We start from the raw sequence: 24,203 nt of genomic DNA on the forward strand, positions 1-24,203 counted from the left end.
TCGCCACCTAAATATTTTTTATGGGGGAATTTAGGAAACCCTGTCTTGTTTGCCTAAGGCCACGTGTTCGTCATCACCAAAGTTGCCTCGGCTCGGGAACTTGGGTACAATTGGGGAAGGTCAGCTATGAGCACCCCCTCTCGCCCGATCCGAAGATCAGGCTCTACTAACCATGATATCTTGTTTTGAAAACATTATGCGTTCCTATACCGGTTATTAGCCTGGAATTACTATGTGATGCGGACAGCAAAACAAGTATAGACTAAATTGTCTAAGTCGGAACAAAGCATCACATTTCCGTTTGTTTGGAAAATGGTTTGAATTTTGCTACTCGCGAGTAGGCTAAAATACGAATTTCGATGAATTATCCCAATTCAAACAATCCAACCTTCATCCACGGGCATTCATGCAGTTATATCACATAAGCATATAGCCACATGGTAAGCATGCTATCATGTTAACATTCACACTCATGCGAGATGCTAAAGCATAAATACTTACATCATACTCCGTGCCAACACAATGAACTAGTTAGTAATCATGCATGATCCTAGTTCATGTTAAAATGGCTAATGCATCGCATACAGAATGTCACTAGAATAGGCTCGGCTAATCTATGGATGGCATGTGAAATGCGACAGATGGCATGTATTCAAGTTAGATTTGAAATACTTATGCAATTAGCATGACGCGCCGAGCCCGGTGCATACAATACTGATGAATAATGCACGCATGCATAGCATAAGGCATGCTAAAGTAAATATGCCTTAATACTAACCATCAAAAGTAGGTAAGTAAAAGGGAGAAAGAAGTGGGGATTGGAAGACATGCACGCACGCACCCACACTCATTACAAATTCACCCTCGCTCGGAGGGACCAAAAGAATATACAAATTAATTAACCTACAAGCTAATTAAATATTACAGACAATTAACTAGTTAAGCAAATTAACTAAGATAATTAAGCAGTAAGAATCAGCCTTAGGAAGAGGGTCCAATGCATGCGCGCTCGGTTTCGCTCGGAAATCCGCCACCATGCACAAGTTTGCCTCTGTTTCCCCTGCTCTGCTCCTCTTAAAATTGCACAACTCCCAAGGTATGCTCCATGGACACTGTGGATCACCACCGACCATGTCAGGATGGTTATCGACCATTTCTTGAGCTCTCGGCCATCAATAATTGGTCGGTCGGCACTCCATGTAGTCGACCGGCCATGTCTTCCTGCAGAACCTGTTTTGACAGTAGCAGAGGGCAAAACAAGGCATGGCAATGTATTTCAAGCAAATGTGTGCACCAACACATCCCTTATCATGTTTGTGACTCAAAGGGGTATGTTCCTTGATTCTCGGACCACCAATCGCGCATTTCAATGCGTGATGGCCCAAGGAACCAAGTCGTGCATTTTGATTTCAAATGAAATGCAATGCATAGAAACATACCAAGGGGGCTTTCAACCTCTATCATGGCTTGATCAAGAGGTGAAAGATGCATGCAATGATATGCAACCTAGACATGTGAGCTAAGTGTGCAACATGAGATGCAAACAAGTAAGCAAATAAGTATGCAAGACATGGAATAACTATGCAAGCTTAACCATGCAAGCATGCAAGGTGCAACATGGACAACATGTTAGGCAACTTAGCCAAGAGAATGCATGCCAAATGCAAAGCGATTGAAGCATGCAACACGTGCAATAGGCTAAGTATATGACAACACACAAGGTGAGCATGCGACAACATGCAAACAATGGACTTATACCAATTTGGGTAGCCCTATACTAGGCCCAAAATAGTGGCCAACATACTAAGAAATAAGAGGCAAAACACACACAAACATGCACATGTTAAGGCCTAAACACTTAAGCATATGGAGACAACTTTTAAGCACACTTAAAAGAGGATAACATGGACACATAGCATGCATAGAAAGCTCTGAAAATCATGTTATAAAGGTGCCAAACCAAGTAAACGGGACAAGCTAAACATGCAACAATGGTCCAAGATTCAAGGAAAGCCTAAGAGGGCTTAAACCATGGCTAAGTCAAACAAGCCTCACAAGGCTAAAAGGACTTAAAATAGGTCCAAGGCAGACCTAAACAAAGCTAAGGACATGCCTAGATGGCATCTAAGTGGTCTAAACATGCAAGCACACAAAAGAGGCCACACATGGAGAATAAGATGACAACCTTGCAAAGCATTAAAGGGACATCAAATGCAAGCATATAAGCATACTATGAGGACTGAAATGATGCTATAAGTAGTGCCAAACCACTGAAATGATGCAAGGATGGCATGCTAGAGGGGTCACTGCTTAAGGCATACAAGAGAGTTTGCATGGTAATTATACAAAGCAAAGCATGGATGACTCAAATGACCAAAAACAGTCCCTTAGCATACTAAAACAAGCATAAAAGCTTCACAAAGCTAGGCCGAAATCATGCTAGAACAAGGGTTAAAACCTAAAGCATGTTAAGGCAAAAATATGGCATTACAAGACATGTATGCAAGGCAAGCATGGTGTGTCTAAACCAAGCAAAAACATAGGTAATACATGGCAATATAAGCACAAAAACAACTAAGGCATGGCCATCATACACTTAAACAAGATGCTCACACATGAGGCAAAAATGGCCCTTTTCAAGGACAACAAGGAGGGGGGGTGGCCCTCTCCTTCTTAGGACCTTAAGGCACCATCCTCACCACTAAAATCCCTCAAGATTTCAGTGGTGAGGAGGCCTAAACAAAGTGGTCCCGGAGCTCACCAAAATAGCACAAAAATAGGGTCAAACACCCCCAAACGACAAAGAAACCTTAAACAACTATGTTAAGCACTCAAAATCAAGACTTTTATTAGTTATATACAAAGTCTAAAAACAGTTGCAAGATTGGTTAAAAAGCTATGCAAAAATGGGGAATAAAGGGTGAAGTTCTTACCCTGGGCCTTGATGACCCTCTTCACAAACAATGTTCCAGTTGGTTCTTCAAGCTTGAATCCACTCAAGAACACCAAGAACAACTCTATGGCCCCTTAGAAACCAAGAGAAGGTGTAATGGTGGGTGTTTGTGTGCAATAATAAGACCAAACACACACTTATGCACAAAAGAGAGAGAGATATAGAGATGGGGGATATGCAAACCCTAACCCTAATATCAGAGCCCTCTGGAAAAATGTTGTAACCCTAATGGAGAGAGAAAAGGCTCCCTCTTATAGAGCTTATTCTTGCAAAGCTTCTCAAGTAAGCTAGTCAAGAGGGAGATCCCTCCATACACGTGTATGGAGGGGAGCAAAGTGTATGCCAGCTAGCACAGCTGGCATAAAAATATCTGCAAAAGCGGATGCACAGTGGTCAGCCAGCCAAAAATGTTATTTGACCAAAAAATATGGCTGGTCGACCATCCAAAGTGCCGACCGACCAAATATTTGGCCGATGGCAACAAAACCCAGCCGGTGGCCTCAAGCCATGGCCGGTGATGTAAGGGGAGGGCCGGTGAGGTGTGGGGATGGCCAACAAGCTACTCCCTGCCCTTCAAAGCAAAAACACAAGTATTTGGTGCAAAACCAAATACAAAAACAATCGAGTTGAGAGATCTTGAGGCAAGGCACGCGGCCGAGACCTCCGGGAACTCAAAACGAACACGAACATGGATGATCACCGAGTGTTCAAACAGTAACGTCCAAGTCTTGAGGACAGTCAAAAATGGGGTGTCTATAGTAGGCATCCGAGGTTAGTTCTGCAACAAAGAAGCAAAAGATGGGGCATACCGAATAATCCGCGTCCGATTCTTGTGGTTGGGAGGACGAAATCTCTTTGGGGGATTTCTAGTTTACTAACATCTAACTTGTAACCCTTTGTTTATTTAGTTGAGTATCATGCCTTACTACTTGATGTTATATTTACGATTGTGTATTGGACTGGGAAAAAGAGACGAGGTGTGTGTGTGTTTACTGGGCATTCAAAGCTCACAGCGTATCAGGCCAGGTGCTATCATGCCTTACTACTTGATGTTATATTTATGATTGTGTATTGGACTGGGAAAAAGGGACGGGGTGTATGTGTGTTTACTGGGCATTTAAAGCTCACGGCGTATCATGCCAGGTGCCGAAGAGGAATTTATAGCTGAAGACAACGAGCCTGAAACCTTCGAAGACTTTTGACTATCTTAGGAAAGTTAAAAATTTCCTTTTGATATTTTGTAAGACTCATATGAAGATTTAAATTTTCTTTTTGGGATGTAATGTAATGGAACAAGCTTTTGAAATTAAGGATATTCGTGGTTGTTATGTACTTATATTCTAATATTTATATGTATACATTTTATCGTTGCTTATGAGACCTTGTGTCAATACCTTTTAAGATCTGTCTAAAAGGTAGTGCGCTGCCTAAGAAAGCCGGACTTAGAAGAGAGGCTAATTTGACTCCTCCGGCGATCTGGGATCTTACTTGGCTATTGACCATATGACTCATTAGTGACTCTCCCTTGACTGCAATCAATAGTGTAGATTCGAGGTATCACAGTTTAGAGAGAAAGGAATGAAAAAATGACTCAAAACATCATTTTCTTGGACTAATATATGTGCAAACTGTTTAAGTGACCAAAGCACCGCTCGAACGTCAGACACAATAAAATAACACCGCTCGAGTGCACAATGACCCTTTTCCAGAAGTTCAGACCTGCAAAAGAACGCTCAAGCGCAAGAAAGACTGTTAAAGCGAAGATACCACACTTCTAGTAGTTTTGCAAATTGTAAAAGAACGCTCAAGTGTAAGAAAGACCGCTCAAGTGAACTGGCAAAAATTTAGATAACTACTCTTTTGAAAAACTAACTCCCAACTTATTTCAAACACAACCATAACTCCCAAATAATCAAACTCCACTAGCAACAAGATAAAAATGAGATGAGCAATAGTTAGGGACATGGATTCCCAGATTCAAAAGTAAGAAATGGGTCGGGTCTAAATCGAAATTGTTATAGATGTTGCTTCACAACCCAACATCCTTGAGTCATGTGCCCTTACTCATAGTGGTAAGCACAATTCTTCGCAAGGAATCTGCCCATAAACTCCCCTGGGGTTTTCTATAGAGGCATGAAGTAAGGCTAATTTATGATTTTTTCCAAGATCCTGTAGATCAGGATCTTGAAGACTGTGCTCACAACTTGTATGGCCTTCAACCCCAACTCAGGCCTGTCTGTGTTGGCTCCTCCTCCGCTATGTTTTGGTGAGTTGTTTTCGCTTCTCCTATTTTACTGTACTTTCTTTCTTTGATTTCTTGTCCTTCTCTATCCATGTATACTTTTCAATCCTTGACATTAGATCCTCCATGATTTTTGAGAGGGTCTTTGCCAGAGATTGCCAAAGTGGGCAGTCATCCTCCAAACCGTTCTTAAAAGAAACGACTACTAGCTCCTGGTTACGTGCTAGAATCTAGTTGTAAACCTCATAATACCTCGTGGCTTAGGCCTTGAGACTTTCGTCATCGTCAATCTTTAATGTTAACAAGGCATCGACCCTCAAAGGCTGTAACCTGTTAGTCAAAAATCTGGTCACAAACATCTTGGCCAGGCCTTCTTAACTCTTAACTAATCCTTTCGGTAGCTTTAGGAACCAGTCATATGCAATTTCACCAAATGTCGACAGGAACACCTTGCACAACAGTTGCTCGTTTCCACTCCACAGAGACATAGCATTCAAATATAAATCGACATGGAAGTTAGGGTCGGACTTACCATCATGTAACGTTGGTATGGTGAATCTTTTAGGTGCCTCGAACACATCTAATTCCACTGAGACTGGTGACCTCAACTGCACTGTGGACATAACCTCGGCACTGTCCTCTTCCTTTGGAGGTAATCCCACAAGTCCTTCTTCGTCCATCAGAGGGCTCGGCTATCGACCGAATTCAACCTCTTCAGTGTGCTGCTTTTCATACTAGGATGTATCCTCTTGGACTTCTCATCGTCTACTACTTCATCGGGGCAAGGACCCTGTCCGTTAATCTGCTAAGATCCCTTAATTTATGTCTCTCTTATTCTTTAAGAATCTGTTCTTCGTGACTCTATCGTCCGGTGTTCTATGATCACCGATTTGAATCACAGGTTTCTTTCCGTGCTACGGGACAGTTGGCACCATTGTTTGCTGGGCATCGACTTTTGCAGCGGTCGTTAGTGTTGTTGGTAATGGCAACACCAGTTACATCACCTTGTTCTGCATCGTAAAGTTCACCACAATTTGCAGGTTCGCCAGCTTGTTTGGCAGGTCCTTTACTTTGTCATCCTTTCGCATGCATCAGACCTTCCACACCTGGAAATCGCTCTCGTTGTAATACTCCTCTTGGTTGCCCCTCTTCGGGCTATTACAGCCCTTAGTGGTGTTGTTCACTTCCGGGTTTACCTCTTGTACTTCGTCATCATTGTCTTCTTCTAAGGTATTTAGATCAACATACTTTTCGTCCTTGCTATACATGTCATCCCCGACTCTTACTTCTTATTCGACGTTGGCTATCTATTCCTGCTAAGTTCCCACAAATTGTGTCAAATTATGGGTGTTGATTTTTGACCTCACAACCAAATTGATTTCTTTGCCGAAATCTAAGGAACTTAACTAGAGAGCACACAGAAGAATAGATTAAGCCAAGCACCTACACACAATAAAGTAAGAAATACCGCAACGGCTCGTCCACCCAAAGACACTCTAACAATCAAGTCAGTAATTTATTTCACAAGATATCAACTCAAGTACTCAATTCACAATAATAATACCTTAGACCCAACCTCACTTTTATAACCAATAGTGCCCTCGTCCCTTAAAAGTATCACTTCATAGGACTCAAATATAACACTTATCTCAGACTCTCAACTAGATAAAAATGATCACATTTAAGAGTATCATCTTTATCCAAACAAGGAGTCTCAACTTACTTAGGACTCTTGCCCTCTATCAGACAATCTCAGATTCTAATCAGCTTGCTTGGTTCCATTTTTCCAAAAACACTTTTCAGAAATTCTACTTTCTTATTTTCCGTGTTTTTACTAAATTTCTTTTAATATTTTAAGCAATTTTTTTACTTTTTAGACATACTTAACATAAGTATACCTAAAAAGTAAAAAAATTGTGAAAAAAAACTTTTTGAAAATTCACCAAATACCAAAAATACAAAAACAAATATGAGAATTCAGGACATTTTTTTATATTTTTATGTATTTATTAATTTTTTAAAATATTTTTTCACAAATTTTTTACTTTTTAGATGCATTTAAATAAGGTGCATTTAAAAAAGTAAAAAAAAAAAATTGTTTAAAATTTTAAAAATATTCATTAAAAACAAAAAAACACGAAAATAAAAAAACTTTAGGCTCCGTTTGGTAAACCTCTCAAATTATAGTTCCACCCATTGATTTGAGTGTGTTGTTTGTTTTGAGCTTTCAAATCATAATTCCACACCCATTTCTCAAAACTCAATTCAAAACATAATCATTACTTTTCAAAACTCACAACCAAACACATAATTCAAAACTCTTTTCAAAACTCAATTCAAATCAATATTTTATTTTTGTTAAGATTTTAAATATTTTAATATTTAAATATGTTACGATTTTTTTAATTTTTTAATTTTTTGAATATTTTTAAATATTTTAATTTCAAAATATTACGATTTTAATTTTTTAAATTTTAAAATATTTTATAAAAAAATAAATTCAAACTCTAGTTTATAAAAATATTTTTAAATATTTTAATTTTTTTGTTATGTATTTGGTTACGATTTGAGTGTAAAATTATAAAAGTAGTATGGAGTTTCGAATTATGTGTTTGGTTATGAGTTTTAAAAATAATTTCTTAATTGAGTTTTTTTTTATATGTTTGGTTACGATTTGAGTGTAGAGTTGTTTTTAAATTTAAAATATTAACAGTTTAAATTATTTAAAATTTTTGAATATTTAAATTATTTAAATTTCTACCATTTAAATTTTTTGAATATTAATATGGCTCATTCACATGGCATCTGAGATGGTCACCTCAACCACTTGAACAATCCAAAAATATGTTCCCACACTTTTTATTAATTAAATCACTAAGATGAAATACTTTTTTATTAGTTTTTAACAACATTACAAATATTATGTGATAAATAATGTAAAATAGTGTCAAGATTACTAAATAATATAACATATTGATTATTTTTTTAGAACTCCAAAATTTATCAACATAGTACTCATATATATGACGTGGCAAGTCTTAAATTCTACTTAAAAGTGAACATGTGTGGATTAATTTGAATTTGATAATGCTACCTACACCGATTAATATACATATTAATATATTAATTAATATTATAATATTATTATTAATCACATTTTATAAGGAATAAATATTTAAAATCTTACAAATGCCAAATGCCACTACATATGTCATTATTCATCCGAATCAGGTCAAAGAGAAGAGGAAAGGGAACGAGAGAGAGAGAGAGAGAGAGAGAGAGAGAGAGAGAGATGGGGTGCTTTGCTTGCTTCCATGGTGGCAAGCAACAGAGAAAGGAAGAAGAACGGTTAGCCTCTCTAGAAGCTCGATCTAAAGCTGCCGAAGCCGCCCAGAAGAGGCAATCTCTCTCTCTCTCTCTCTCTCTCTCTCTCTCTCTCTCTCTCATATGTATACATATCGTTGTATATCAGTCTCATACTCAATCGCTGATCGTATCTTGATGTGAATATTGTTAAATGTTCCAGTTTGTTGTCTTACCATGCTCATATTTGGAACTATTGCTATGTTGGGTATAACTCTGTTAGGGTTTATCTAGATATTATCATTGGGATTTCGAGATTCAGTGATCGAATGAAACCACAGAAAAAATTATTTTTCAATTTCAGGAAAATATGGATAATTCGGATATTTTTCAAGAGTTCTCTTTGTTCTGTTTGAAGGACTATTTGTGTCTCTTTTGTAGGATTGATTTTAAGAGTTTTGGGAATCTTATAAAGTTATTATGGCTTTGTGGTTACTTTGTTCCAACGAAAGGATATTAAATTTGACTGCTATTGGAAGGGCAGTGGAACAATTTCATTTCTATGAGTATTCCCCTTAAGACCCTTTTATTTAATATGGAAAAAATAATTTTGGAATGGTATTTATTCATTGACCAAAAGAAATGTGGAATATAAGGAACCATTATTTTGTTGGTTTTTAAATTCCACTCTGATATCCCGCTTTCCTTATTATCTGTAGTGTTAGATTTGCGCGGAAGTATGGCAAGAAGCTAGCCAAAATGTGCAATATAAATAGGCCATGCTACTGATGGCTTCCTTGTTCTAATAATTCAAACATCTTGTAACAAAACCCTCAATATTGTAACTCTGGCCTTGAAATACATGAAATACATATCCATTACTTTAAAAAAAAAAAATTAAACGTTGAGTACTGCTCAGGTATGACATGGATATGGCTCGGATGCGTCATGAGTGTTGAGAATATAATATAACTAATAAATTTGTCCATCTCTCTAACAACTTAAGCTTTTAGATGGGTTGATGATCAACAATTTAATATGGTATTAGAGCAAACAATAGATTATGTGTTCAAATCTCACTGCCTACCCAATAATTAAAATACTTGCACGTGTTTGGCCTGCTATGAAGAAAAGCCTCGCCACATGTGAGGGTGAATGTTGAGAATATAATATAAATAATAAAGTTGCCCCTCTCTCTAATTGCTTAAGCTTTTAGATGCGTTGGTGGTCAACAATTCAATAATGAATATTGAACTCTGGTTTGTACCTTGCTTTAAATATATATATATATATATTTTTTTTGCATTTGGTTTATAATTGTTATATATTATGCACTACTACAATTCAAATATATATTATTTTATTAATGTAGCCTGGCTGTACATGTATCCTACTTTCTTCTAATTTTTTTGTATTTGTGTACCCATAAATGTACCCATACTGGCATTTGTACCCGTATATGTGCTTCATAGCTTGCCAAAAACATAAATACTAAATGCATGCGTTCCAAAATTACATGTTAATTACCATTTGTAAGCACCTATGTTACATGGACTCCGGTATGAGTGTCGGATGTAGCTATGTATGTAGAGATCAGACTCATCAAATCATAATTTAATGGTACGCGACTCGGCAAAAAAGTGTCATATTTTTATATTTTTAATTATGTGACATAATGGTGTTATATGTAATTTACAATGTCAAAAAAAATATTTATAACAATTATACAACGATATTTACATATAATAATAGTGATATATACAATTATATAAGAAGTATCCGTTGAAAAGTATCCGGCACATATCTCATACCATTGTTGGAGTGTCAGGTGTCCAACATGGGTATTTGATTTATTTTGAAGAGTCCATGTAATATAGGTAAGGACTACATTTGTGTGTTGAATGCTTGCTGTCCATAAATACCATGAAAGTGTGTGTAATGTCCAGGGTGGCTGGCATGAGGCTTGCATTTCCATTGCTGTTATATTCAAGGATGCGTGGGAAGTTTTTGTTCACATTGTTTAGACATTCTATAGTTAATTAAAACGACAGGGAGAGAAGAACAGGGAATGAAAATGTATTTGCTTTGTGCTGTATTGGTCAACATTTGTCTATGACCATAATTGCAGGCAGGAGCAATTTGATCAGTCTGCTGCAGGAAAAGCTGCACGTGCACAGCTAGCAGCAGCTGCAAAGCAATCTGCAAACTCTAACAAAGGCGAACCAGTTCTTAAGGTATTGCTTGATTGCTAGTATTAATTGATGCTATTTGTTTACTGCATCAGTACCTTGTTATATTATTTGTCCTTTGTGGTCTGCAACGTTGGCAGCCATCTGCTTATGATGCTATTCTCCCCCTAATTATAAGCACTTTATCACATTAATATACGTTGATTTGAACTTTTATTGTTTAATTCTGTGGATGCAGTGGCAGGTGGGATGAATGATTCAACTTTTTCTCTACTCAACGGCAACCACTTATTGTGAGTTTATGCATCTCTACACAGTATATTCTTGCAACCGATTAATTAATGTTATGCAATCTTTGATTCTTCTTTTTGTGGGTATGATCACCCGCTATATCATGTAGCATTTGGCCACAATTTCGTCTTGTATGTTTCTCAACAACTATGACCTACATTTCTTTGATTGCACACAAAAATCATTCATGGCAGGCTTTCAATCAATTGATTGTACATGCAATTAATTTATCCTCCATTGATATTATCGTATTGACTAGAAGGATGAAGACTAGAATTTGGTAACCAGTGACCAATATATATATATATTGGAAAGTAAAGAAATACTTAAAAGAAAGAGCATAGATACATCATATAAGGGCTATGAAGCACGGACACCTCTCCAAAGGTAGCGTACACGTGTTGGACACAGACACACGGTGGACACGTGTTGGACACTCTACAAGAGGTGTCCTTTTTTTTGAATTTTGAATTTTGTCAGTTGGACACATCTTGGACACACGAGGATACGCGAGGAAAAATAAACTATCGAAGGCCCTGCAGATGTTCAAAGAGGTCGATCGAAGGCACTTATGAGGTATTCTTCTTATTCTCTTCGTTTTTCTTCGCTTTCTTTTCGATTCAGTTCTTCTTCTCTTCAATTCAGCTCTTCTTCTTCTCTCCGATTCTACTTCTCTCTTCTTCTCTTCGATTTTGCTTCTGCTTCTCTCTTCACTTTTCTTAATTTCGTTTTCTTTTCTGTTTCTCTTTTCTTAACTTCGTTTTTCTTCTTTTCTTTTCTCTCTCCTCTTGGTTCTCTGTTTTCGGTTTTTATTTTTTCCTCTTCTGAGTAGCCCTTTTTTTATTTTTTTGGGTATCCCTTGTTTGCTGAACCTAAAATGCATAGAACAAATTAGTTTTATTTTATTTGAAGAAAAAAATAAAATTTTATTAAAATCTTTTGGGTACTATGTTTATTAATTACCTTCCGATGATTTTTTTTTTTTTTTTTTAAATTTTAGACATATAATAAATAAATAAAATTATATATAGTGAACGTGTGCCCAGTGTGTCGTGTCCTCCGTTTTTTTAAAATTTGTGTATCCGCTTATCCGCGTCATGTCCCGTGTCTGTGTCCGTGTATCATAGTATAAGGGGCATACCCCAAGCTAGATAAGGATAGACACCATCTAAGAGATGGGGGCCATCCAAGAGGTAAAAGGCCATGTGTAACCATATGAAACTAACAAAAGACAAAAGAAACAAAGCTACTACCATTTGTCCTGCATACAAAGCCAAAGTCTAATATCTACCATAGGACAAAGGCTCTATTAGATATTGGCCACAAAATGGAGACAGGATGCCGCCACTCATGTTGTAACCAAGTGTTTGGCTGACTGTTGCTTATACCTTTGAGACGACAAAGTCTAGTTCTCACATTCATGATCGCTTCTTCAAGATGATGTACACAGTGGCCGAAAGCAATCATTGGCACAACAATTTGATCATGTTCTTCCCGTTCAGCTGTGTAGCTGCCCACTCAACCAGGTCCTTCCATTTTAACTTGGCCATTGAACATTACACTTTTCACCTTGTTGTCTCCATGTCCGTCCAATGAAGGAACAGTCAAAGACAAGATGTTTATGATCCTCAATTTGGTATCTTCAAAAGACAACTAACAGAGGAAACAATTCCATATGCCAAAACTGTGACCAATTAAGTAGACATTGCTACTGAATTACATAAGAAAACAATATATGTCATTTGAATGAATAAAAACGTGAAAATGTTTGGGTAAAACAAAATACCAAACCAAAGTGGTGTGGGTGTGGGTGTGGGTGTGGGTGTGGGTGTGGGTGCTTGAGCGATTTGCATAAGCTGCCCAAAACACCTCTCACGTGTACCTGGTGCAAAGATTAAAGATACAATTTGTTCAAAGATTCTATTGTAACCCGGTATGATCTCCTCTTGAAGTCCAACATGTTCATGGAAACTATTTCATACTATTGATCTTTAAAGTATGGATGGATATGAGATACAGGATATGACACCGTATGGATATATTGATGCAACAATTCCTAATAAAATTGAATATAAATAGATTGAAGGTACACTACTAATATATAAAATCTATATGAATCTTTATACATGTATAAATTAAAAGGGAAATTTGTCATGGAATTTGCATTTCAATTCGTTAGTTGGGTTCAAATATGTGTCTCTACAGCTAAGTTTTCTGTGGTTATTAATGCGGAGTTAGTGCACTACTTTATGGGGGCTAAAGAGCTTAGGCAAGGGGATCCTATTTCCCATTATCTGTTCTTATTAGTAATGGAGGGTTTTTTGGCTATCTTAAGGAATAAGATGGAAGCGGGAAACTTCACTTATAATCCTAAATGTGCTGCTTTAACAATTAGCCATTTGGCCTTTGCTGATGATATGTTTGTTGTGTGTGGTGCTGATCAAGAATCCCTTTCCATTGTTAAGGAGGCTTTGGATGATTTTTATCACTATTCTGTTCTGCAGCCTAACTTGCGAAAGAGTTCTTTGTTTTTCTCTGGTGTGGCTGCTGAGTTACAATATGTCTTATGTGCCATTTTGCCTATTCTATTGGTACTTATCCTGTGAAATACCTTGGGGTTCCACTCATTTCTTCTAGATTGTCTTATCATGAAGATTGTTTACAAATTCTTCAGAGGATTAAAAGCTGGTGCGATAAGTTACTGTCCTTTGGTGGTAGATTACAGCTTGCTCAATCTATTCCATGGAGTATTCAGGTTTATTGGTGCTCTCTTTTCATTTTGCATCAAAGGATTTTAAAGGAAATTGAAGGAGTAATTAGATATTTTCTATGGACAGGGACTGCTTTGAAGCAAACAGGTGCTAAAGTTAGTTGGGATTTTGTTTGCTCTCCTAAATTGGAAGGTGGCTTAGGTTTCGAACCTCAAAAGCTTTGGAATAAAGCTGACATGCTTAGACATCTGTGGGCCATTAGTTAAAAAGCAGACACTCTTTGGGTTAAATGGATTCACACTTTTGTAATCAAGCATAAGAATTTGTGGCATATGACCCTTCCTCAAGATTCTTCTTGGACAATTAGGAAATTGTTCAAATTAAGAGTCTTGGCTCAGCCTTTAATCAGATATATGATTGGGGATGGAGGTGAGACTCTTTATAGTTGGATAATTGGCATCCAGTTGGCGCTCTGTATAAAATCTATGGTGAAGGAGTGGTTAGGAATTTAGGAAATTCCCTACTTGCTAAGGTTTCTTCCATTATCAGGAATGATCATTGGAGATGGCCTAGGCTTAGAAACAGATCTATTCTTCATATTATTGAGAACACCCCCTGCTGATTTTTTGCCTAGTCCTGAGCATGGGAATGGAGGTTCCTTCTCTTTGTGTTCTTTGCAATTTGTCATATGAATCTCATGATCGCCCCTTTTTTTAATGCCCTTATTCTGGTTGGATTTGGGGGCAAGTTTTGAGGAGATTTCAGGTCTCTAGAGTGCCTATGAACTGGTCTGCTGAATAGGACTGGTGCATCTTAAATTTGAGAGGCAAGAGCTTCAAGGCTACAGTGTTTAAGCTTGCCCTTTCTGCTGCTATATATCAATATTTGTCTTGAAAGGAGCGCTATGATTTTTAGCAATAAAGCTTCTGATGCATGTGCTGTTTTCCATACTGTGGAAACAGATGTAAGGGATAGAATTTGTGTTCATGGGCTGGGGTGCATAGTTCTCCTTCTAATAGGGATGTTGTCAAGCTTGGAACCTTCGATTGAGAATCTTGAGCAGTAGAATTTAGCTCTCTTTTCTTTTCTTTTCTCTTTTTTTTTTTTTTTTTGGCTTGTCTTTGGGCTTGTATTATACTTTCTTTCTTGAATAAATTTTACCTTATTAAAAAAAAAAGAAGGGAAATTTGTCATAAATATTTTTTTCTTTATTTATCTACCAAATATTCTCCATTTCAAACTTATGATATATTCACAGAAGAAATCTTAAGGTTATATTACGGCTAAATGAACTTGAACTAGGCTTTAATCTCACTATTTCCCAATTCTTCTTATCTAAGCAGTAAGTAAAGTAATAAAAGCTACTCTTGTATTCATTTCAACAATTGTATTCTAATGCAATGCAAGAAATACCACATGTTAGTTTCGAGATAGATCGCATACATGATCTAGGCCAAGTTTGGCATCTTCCAAAAAATCCAAAAAGTCAAAAAGTCACTATCCTATTTAAGTCACATCATCTTATTTAAGTCACATTACCTCTCTAACACATCACTTCAAACCAAACTTAAATCCAACCCATATTTCATAAAAAGTCAAAAAGTGCACTTATTTAGTCTTTCCAAACTTGGCCTAAGAGTATCTAAAAGGCACCCAATATGTTTTTTAAATTAATGAAAATTACTTCTAAATTATAGATATATTTAGGAAATATCAGCTATGTATCCGTGAATATTCGAGGAGTATTGTGTCCAATATGGATACAACTCTCTTCTAGAAATATTCATGCTTCATAGTTGTCGGTCTTGCTAATTACTATAGCAAACTTAGGTGATTTAGATGCATTATCCATTTTTCATAAGCTGACCATAGTTTCGCTGCTCAAAAATGTGTACGAGGAGGAATTCAATAGTACTTGCCTGCCATTCAACTATGAGAAACAACTGAAAATGCCTTAATTGGAGGTCGGATTTAATTTATGCTATTGGACAGTTGATGATAGGTAAATTGTCATTCACATATTCACTTCTAAACTTCATCAAGTGGAAAGTTCACGATCTCTCTTTTGCGATCATGTCATAATAAAAAAATCTTACTAAATTATTTCAAAGTGTTCTCTGATTATACCAAAACATGAAAATATTCTTTCATATATTTCAGAAAAATAGTGAAATTTGAAAAAAAAAAAAAAAACTGTCTTGTTATGTGAAAAATCATATTTTAATTGAGGGAAATAAATTCCAGCTGCTTAATGAACGATTTTGTTCAAGTCCAAATAGTATGTGTGCTTAAGGGAATTCTGTTGGGGCCAAATCTTGTATGAGCTTTTGGTATATAAAAGAGAAAAGGGAATTAGGAAGATATTTGCTTTCTTTCAGTCTCATTGAAGGCATGCCTATCTCTAAGAACTATTGGTCATCATATTTTGGGCATATGAGAAATAAGATGGTGTCGTACAGTTCAAGAGCACTTCTTATTTGTTCAGCGGCTTTAGCCACTAGTCCCATAAATTTTTTGAATATTTAGAGATGGTTTCTCATTTTTCCAATCTTATTGTTTGTATTTTAATGAATTATTTTCAATTCTCTAGAGCTGCAATTATATTGCTCTTATAAAAACAGCAACCAAATATTGCCTCTTATATGGAAGTATGGGAAGGTTATCTCTGTGTTCACCTGTTAAAAGCTTAGGCTCTTGATAGTCGGATAGAAATCATAGACCACATTTAATGTATCCTTGAACCACGACATTGATGCAACAATATCAGCACATTCATTGGAACTATTGGGCATGCTATTCAATATTATGTGGTTGTCTTTTCTCTACAATTTCCATCCAACTAGCAATTTCCAAAATTAGATAAGCTCTATAGATGGTAACTCACAGCAGAAAGTCAAATTTATCAGTTTAATAGACTGCAAAATAGCAGAGAAGAGTATGTTAATGATTCTAAAAGTTAGTGATCCTCACTGGTTTTGTTTTTGTTTTTTTGCAGTTGTTTGAGAGTACTAATCTCTCTTTCATTAGTCTTCTTGTGTTCGTCAAGCCTTCAAAGTTTCTGCTGTAAATGCTTCTTTTGTCCAGATCTACTTGGAATAAATCATTATGTAATACAAACAGAAAAATAAAGTTGAATGTAAAATGCTTCTTTGGTCCAGGTCTGATCTCTGTATAGAAAAATTTGTGAAAATAAAGTTGAATGCAAATGCTTCTGTGGTCCAGGTCTGATCTCTGTACAGCAAAATTTGTTACCATTTCTTCTTTGTTTTCCTGTAGATTATATCATTTTCCTTCATATTGTTGAAAGAATTCAGTTGATTTTTCCTTCTAATTTCTCTTTTGGATGATGGGATCTAGCAAGGTAATTATTGTAGATGTTGAATCTTTCTTCAGCTAAGTTTGCACTGCAGCCATTGCGACCTTTATCCAAGTCTTTCAAATGGAGAATGAAATTGTTCCAAATTTCCAACACAGCAATCTAAATGATGTGTTCTGCCGTTTTCTGCAATGTGTATCACTTTTATTTCTCTCAAGAATTGAACTTTACTGTCACCTTTATATGCTGCTCTCGTTTTCATTCCTCTTTGTAACGGCTTTTACACAACAATAGCAGTGCATACTCTAAATGTAGTTGAAAATTGGAATGAAAAGAAGGTGATTTCTGTGTGGTTTGTGTTTTATAACATCCCAACTTTCAGCAAGCCACTTTGGTCAGTGTAGTATGACAGCCTGAAGATAAGTATGGAATTTATGATCCCATTTATGAATTCTGTAGTTAGTAGCTGTCATACTCAGAACTTTTATGGTCAGACCTACTATCATTTCTGATTTAATTTTTCGGTTATGAATGTGCAACCGAATTTTCTTCAAGGGACTTGTGTTATGCTGAGCCCAAGGAGTACATTACGGCTGAGAATGGAAGCTTTTTCCTTTGATTACCTTGAGCAATGATAGTGCCAACCACTCTAATTCCTCATGGACGAGTTCTAATTCTTACAGCTTAACCACTCTTTTAGATGTAATTTGATTCAGAAGAAAATAACCCAAACAAATTCTATCAATAAATACATTTCTTGCAGTGTGGGTTGGTTGATGTTACAAGACCTGGTAAGTACACTTCTTTCTTCCATTCAATCCAATGTCCCTCACCTTGATAAATCAATATACAAAATCTTTGATTACTATAAACTTTTCTCTGGTGAACCAATCTGGTGAATCTTTTGGGCATTAGATTCTTGAAACATCACAAAAAGCTCGCTGATGTTCATACTTGCCTTACCAGTCATACAAAGCTTTGAACAGGAGCTGACATCTTTAACTCATGCGCAGCTTGGAAAAAATCCGCTGCTTGCTGCATTGAGCCTTCCATCTTATAAACCAATCCAAGGTTCCACCATGCATCGTGGTTTGTGGGTTCTAATCGCAGAGCATTCATTAAGAAGCTTCTTGCAATGGGGAGAGATAGACTGCTCATTTTCATCAGTACAACTGCAGTTGAAACAATAGTTGGGACATAATCGGGTTCTATTGACAATGCAATTGTGAAGGCAACAAGGGCTTCTTTGTATAACAATTGAGCTTTGAACAAATTACCTGTAAATGATTTCAAAGAATCATACAGGTAAGCTTTTCTGTTTGTACAGTCATGTATAAAGAACTTAATTGAATTGGAATTGAAGTCGAACCTGTTGTATGCCAATTTTCAGGGGAGTAAAATTCAAGCGACTTGGCTTTGCCTAGACAAATTTCTGCATTGGGCCATGACTCGAGCTCTGTATAGACCTTAGCCAAATCTTGCCAAGTTTCCATTTCTAATATTCTTTCCTGCAATAGCTGTGCAAGAAAAGAAAATTCTGAGAGACAACTTTTCTTCTACCATTTTTTTTTTTTTTTTTTTTCGAGAAATAACAAGATAATATCATACATAAGAGAACACAGAGTACAACCATAAGTTAAGGCCACTCTTTGCCAACACATGAGCCACCTTTACATGTTGTCTATAAACCTTAGTAATACAAACATAATCTAACATATTACAAAAATAACATATATCTTGCAACAGATTCTGTAGATCCCATTCAGTCCTGCTTCCATCTTGCAACCGCTGGACTAACTGTAGTGAGTCCGTGAGGATGGTAATTGCTTTAACATTGTTCAGCACACACCATTTTATTTACTTCAAAATAAAGCTGTACTTGGATCTTGGATCTTTTTTTAAAAAAAAGATTTTTAGAGGAAAAAGCGAAATAGCCTAGGACTTGTTTGGTTATGTTTTTGTTTTCATCGTTTATGCTTTTCTTGTTTTTGGACAAAAATAATGACTCATTTTTTACTTATCAAAAAATAAAAAATAATGACTCATTTTATTTTTACATGAAACAATTTTCAAAAATTCAATATTCTTTTATGTTTCCTAAAAAGTGGATTATTTTTAATTAAAAAACAAAAAGTTAGTCAAACAAGTTTCTTCGTTTTGCAAAACACAAAAATAAAACCAAACACAAATACATTTGTGTTTTCCTAAGACTGCATTTGGTTCATGAATTTGGGAAGAGATTTAAAAAAGAAAAAGGAAAAATATGTATGAAACTAGGTGAAATGTAAATATACCTTTTTCTTTTCTCTTTTCAAATCTCTCCCCAAATCTTTAAACCAAACAAAACCTAAGAAAATATTGTTTTGGAATTCCTTTCCGCTCTACTTGCATAAATAAGTCATGCACACGAGGGGTCGTAACAAATCTAATGACACCATATGAAATATATAGGGCAAATTATAGCTAATCCCAACTATAACCCAATTCCTAGTTGTCCCCCTAACGTTTAAAATTCGACAGTTTACCCCATTCAAGTATATAATTAATTCAGAATGTCATTGACGCTGTTAATGAAAATTATTATTATACCTTTTTACCCTTTAATTATAACTTTATAAGCATCTTCCTAATCAGCACCTAATTTCTTTTACAACCAATCACCACCTACTTCACTACCTGTTCTGGTGTCTGCAAGTTCATGGAAGTGAACTTTTTCCATCTTTAATCTAATATCTCAAGAATATCATCTTAAACTGGTAAAAAGAATAAGGGTAGTTTCATCTTAAAAATGTAATTAATATGTCATATGGTGCTCATGTGGCATGTTTTCATCTAAACCCTATCAGATTACGAATGGAAGGGGTTTAGTGTCACAAGGTTAAACTTGAAGGGAGTTAATTTTCGAGTTTTAAACATAAGTGAGTAACTCAAAAATGGATCACAGTTAAGGAGGGTTTAGTGTAATTTACCCAAATATATAATTATAAGTCATACTCTTTTTTAAAAGATTTCCAACCAAACCTTAGTTTAATCATTTTACATTACAAATTTATGAAGTATACTAGTATATTTTAGAGAAATTTCAGATTATACGCACCTCAGAATCGAAGTCCTTACTTTGTTCTTTTTGTGCTTGAATAAGAGCTAGCAAAACTCCGTAGCTTTCTATTGCTTGCTTGGGCTGTTCTTGAGCAATCTGAAGAACAGCTTTTAATCTAAGAAGTTCAAACTGGTCAATCCTTCCAGTCTCATCCAAAGCAAGATCAACTACAGTTTCAGCATCTGTGATTTTTTGCTCAGCAGATAATATTAGAGCTAATAGCTTCCAACTTCTTCTCGAGCTTCCAGATACCATATCGGAGTACATCATTACATTATCGAACGCTGCACTCAGATTCCTTTGCGTGGCGTTTTCTAACCCAAGGCTAAACATTATCTCTGGGTCCTCCTCACCAATTAGAGCAGCACGGTTTAGCGAATTTAATGCTTCTCTATGAAAGCCAAGTCTTTCAGAATCTGAAACGGTAATTCTTGCTAAATTCCCATAACAAATGCCGAGGAATTTGTGAGCCTGATCCGAGAAATGCCCATTTCCATGACTTGATAAGTCAATCACTCTACGAGCGAAGTTTATTCCCTCGCGAGCATGTTTTGGATGTTGTGAACACAATTTTGCCCCCAACAAAAATGAAGGCAAGTGGGGTTTGTGCCTTGCTTCTGAATACCCTGAAACCTTCTTTAGAAGGTTCAATGCCACCTCATTTTGACCCACAGCACTATAACAAAGAGCAAGAAAGTACCACCTCTCAGCTCGAGTGTATGTACCCGGAATGGCCTGTTCCACATGCGCTGCTAGAGGTTCGAATTGCCCACACATGGAGAGTGCAAAAGTCAGATGATCGATAATTTCACAATCCCACTCTATTTCACCATATAACACCTTCTTCATAAGGATAAACAGCAAAAGAATTGCTTCCTCTGTGTTAGTTTTAGGGGTGGTTGAAGCCAATAGTTGGAATTGATGTGGAAGGCTTGTTTCAACACCTCCATAGAGCAATGTGGCAGCTAAGTCTTTTTGTACACCGGCCAACCTTAGTGGGTCCAAATTCCAAGGCCTGACTAAAGCCTGTCGATATGCAGTTATCGCTTCATCGAGAAAACCTGCTTGTATCCACAACTTGGGGAGCAACCCTAGTGCTTTGTGGAACATCTCTTGCAGCTTAACGTCTTCACCAATGTCCTGTGGCATTCCATTAGGCAATGCCGATTCAACTATTTCCAAAATTGTTTTGCACTCCTCGGCAGCCTCTATAAATTTAAAACATAAAAAATGTGAATAATCTATGCAAGATATCAATAAACGTTCAAGCCATTGCAGTCTACAGTTGATCGGTCATCCTGAATTCTACCCAAAGAACTAAATTGATACAAATAATTAACCATCTGGCACAACTAGGGCCGCAAGCCAAGTTGAGCTGAGTAGTATGTCGTTCAAATTTGGTTTGAAAACTTAACGATTTTCAAAACATGTTCAAACTTGACTTGTTTACAAAAAAAATAAATCTTGAATGAGCTTTTAATGAGTTGAACATGAGTCGAGCTGAAATCGTTTGGTTTTTTATAGTGTATTTATGTTTATCAAGCCAAACAGTAGTTTACAAAAACTTGGTTTAAAAACTTAACGAGTTTTAAAAAATATATTCACCAACTTACCGAGTTGATCTTGAACAAACTTTTAACAAGCCAAACACGAGTTCAAGCCGAGTAGCTTGGTTCATTAGGACAACAAATTCCCACAAATTGGAAGGCCATACTTATTCATCCCATTCAAAATTTGTTTGAAAAACAATAACATTTGAAGTATTCATGTTCTTTAGTTGTGATATAGACCGATAAATAAGTTGTCACAAGAGAGAGAATGGATAAACCTTTAAATCGCCCGAGCTGCTCCAATGATTTTGCTTTGAGAAAAATTGCTTCAAGAAGAAGGCTCACAGAATGCAGTGTCATTACACCTAACAACACATTTTTGCCTTTGGAACGAGGTTTTTGTTGCCGGGTTCTCTCCATGATAGCCTTAGTCATCCTCGGCGACAAAGTTCTAATGTCGATCCCCCGGTACACTTGAAAGGCAGCATCAAAATTCCCTCTTTGGTATTCAAGTCTCCCCAGCAATGCCCTAGCTTCCTGCAACCCAAACACCAAAATTCAATGCCATAAAAAACCAGTAAAACGCAATGTACTAATTAGCAACATTGATTGAGAAGTCTCAAAAACACAATTTAGATAAAACACACTTCATAATTCAATGAGAGAGCCTCCTTCAAAGTGGACTCAGCTTCATCCACTTGGGCATCTTCAAGTTTTGAGTCCCAGTCCCCGGTCCTCGACGAAAGCCCACTTGCTGAGAAATCCCGTGTCGCCAGCGATTCCGGTGATTCCGGCGCCGGTTCTTCCAACTTCTGCTCTCCTGAGCAATAACACAACATCTTCTCCGCAAAGGAAAATAATTTTTTGGTCTCTTTTCAGATTTTTGACTATATATAATAGTCAACTTTCACCAAAAAACTGAATTGAAACAGTCTTCAACAAAACCCTCAATTTGCAAAGAAGCAAGAACATTGAAGCCCTGTCATAGATATATAGACTTGGAAATGAGAACTATATAACAGCTATTGAAGCACGTAAATCATCAGATAACATAACATTTGGGACAAAGTTGTATGCATTTCCTTATCATAAAACAGAGGTTCAAAATCAGAGAACAATGAAGATCAAAATGTCGTAATGGCCAATCCGATTTTGATCAGAAAACTGAACAATATAGAGAATATAGAACAAAACCCATGTCAGATAATCCTCGAAGAACCTCATAAAACTCGGAGAAACAAAAGGAATTTGGGACAAAGTTAAAAGAGATGAACATCAAAAGAACAAGAAAAGTTGAAAAAAAAAAAAAAGCAGCGAGACACAAGAGAAACAGAGCTTTGGACATACCATAAAACCAAAAACCCATAGGTAGCCCTGAAAGCAACTTGTAAGGTCTCTGTTTCTCTGTCTCTCTTCTCTTCTCTTCTCTTCTCTTCTGGGTTTGAGGCAAAGCCAAATGATGTGCAAGTTAGGTGAAGGCAGAGATTATCTATTGGGTGTAGAGATCTGAGTTTGATAGCCCATCTTTTATAATTTTTTTGGGTTCTTTTTGTATCTGCTCAGCTTATTGTTAAGAGAGATTTGCAGATATGTGGTGGGTGGGTAGTGGGGTGCAATGGTGGTTGGAAGGTTTGCAGAGGTGTTTGTATATATATGGGGTTATATGTTTTGGTCTGAATTTTGTTTGGTTTATGTATTTATGGAAAGACTTCAAAGGACAGTGATATGGGCAGGGCACCACATGGTTTTGTTGAAACATGACTACTCCTTTCAGCTTTTCAATTAACTTTTTCAATTTATTTTTTTCAAAAAATCTTTATTCGCAAGTAAGGTTTTTTTGTTTTTTGTCACATTTGTGCATTATGGCCTACTTTGGAAATATGATTAAAAATTAATTTTTTAATTAATTTTTTGGTTTTTTTAAAAAATATATATAAAAAATGTGAGAGAATATGTGATCTAAAATGAGTTAAAAGCTGAAAGATGACTTTTAACCATCTTTCCAAAATACCTCTATATATCTAGTTAGTTTTGGGTACGTAGCACACTTGTTTTGGTCATGTAGAACTTTGTTTTAAAAATTTAGGATAAATTATACTTACACCTCTTGAGGTTTTGATTTAATACATATCACTCTCTAACGTTTGAAAAATTATACTAACTCACTTGCCATTGTAATTATTTAGACGGAATGAATACATTGAACTTGTACACTCTCTCTTTTCTTACTTTGGTTTACTTCCTTTATTTTCTTTTTTTCATTTCTTTTGCTTTATTTTTTTTTCTAATATAATTTCTTCTATTTTTCTACTAGGAGTTGTTATTTTTTATATAAGTAGAGGGTTTGTGAAATGAGACTATTAATCACAGAGATGATAATGTAATTTCTAAAATATTAATGAGTGAGATGTAATTAAACCAAATCTTAAGAAGTGTCATTGTAATTTATCTAAATTTTTAATTCTTTTTATAAGTTTATATTGTAAGTCAGTTTTGGATGTAATTAGGTAATTTTCAATACATTTTTAACTAGGTAATCTCTCAACTC

At 36.1% G+C, this 24,203-nt stretch overlaps 2 protein-coding genes across 4 annotated transcripts; one reads left to right on the plus strand and one right to left on the minus strand.

Moving 5' to 3' along the window:
• Positions 1–8,435: 8,435 nt before the first annotated feature.
• LOC114281973 (uncharacterized) lies at positions 8,436–17,274 on the plus strand. Of its 3 annotated transcripts, none has more exons than XM_028224590.2 (4): positions 8,436–8,594; positions 10,627–10,732; positions 10,926–10,980; positions 17,083–17,274. In XM_028224590.2, the coding sequence occupies exons 1-3, from the start codon at positions 8,488–8,490 to the stop codon at positions 10,938–10,940; spliced, it is 228 nt and encodes a 75-aa protein (XP_028080391.2). In that variant the 5' UTR covers positions 8,436–8,487; the 3' UTR covers positions 10,941–10,980; positions 17,083–17,274. The 3 variants fall into 3 exon arrangements, with proteins under 3 accessions (XP_028080391.2, XP_082768661.1, XP_082768662.1); XM_082912535.1 differs by lacking the exon at positions 17,083–17,274 and adding an exon at positions 16,685–16,910 and having other exon boundaries at positions 10,926–10,979; XM_082912536.1 differs by lacking the exon at positions 17,083–17,274 and adding an exon at positions 11,459–11,502.
• A 318-nt stretch (positions 17,275–17,592) lies between these two features.
• On the minus strand, positions 17,593–23,374 carry LOC114281972 (protein NPGR1). Its single transcript, XM_028224586.2, has 6 exons — positions 23,003–23,374; positions 22,303–22,634; positions 21,934–22,192; positions 20,103–21,313; positions 18,375–18,522; positions 17,593–18,282 (listed from the first exon to the last, which is right to left on the minus strand). The coding sequence occupies exons 2-6, from the start codon at positions 22,492–22,494 to the stop codon at positions 17,972–17,974; spliced, it is 2,121 nt and encodes a 706-aa protein (XP_028080387.2). The 5' UTR covers positions 22,495–22,634; positions 23,003–23,374; the 3' UTR covers positions 17,593–17,971.
• Between the last annotated feature and the right edge of the window lie 829 nt (positions 23,375–24,203).

Source organism: Camellia sinensis, unplaced genomic scaffold, assembly GCF_055761805.1.
Source record: "Camellia sinensis isolate YWXY unplaced genomic scaffold, ASM5576180v1 Unanchor3, whole genome shotgun sequence".
NCBI classification, from domain to species: domain Eukaryota; kingdom Viridiplantae; phylum Streptophyta; class Magnoliopsida; order Ericales; family Theaceae; genus Camellia; species Camellia sinensis.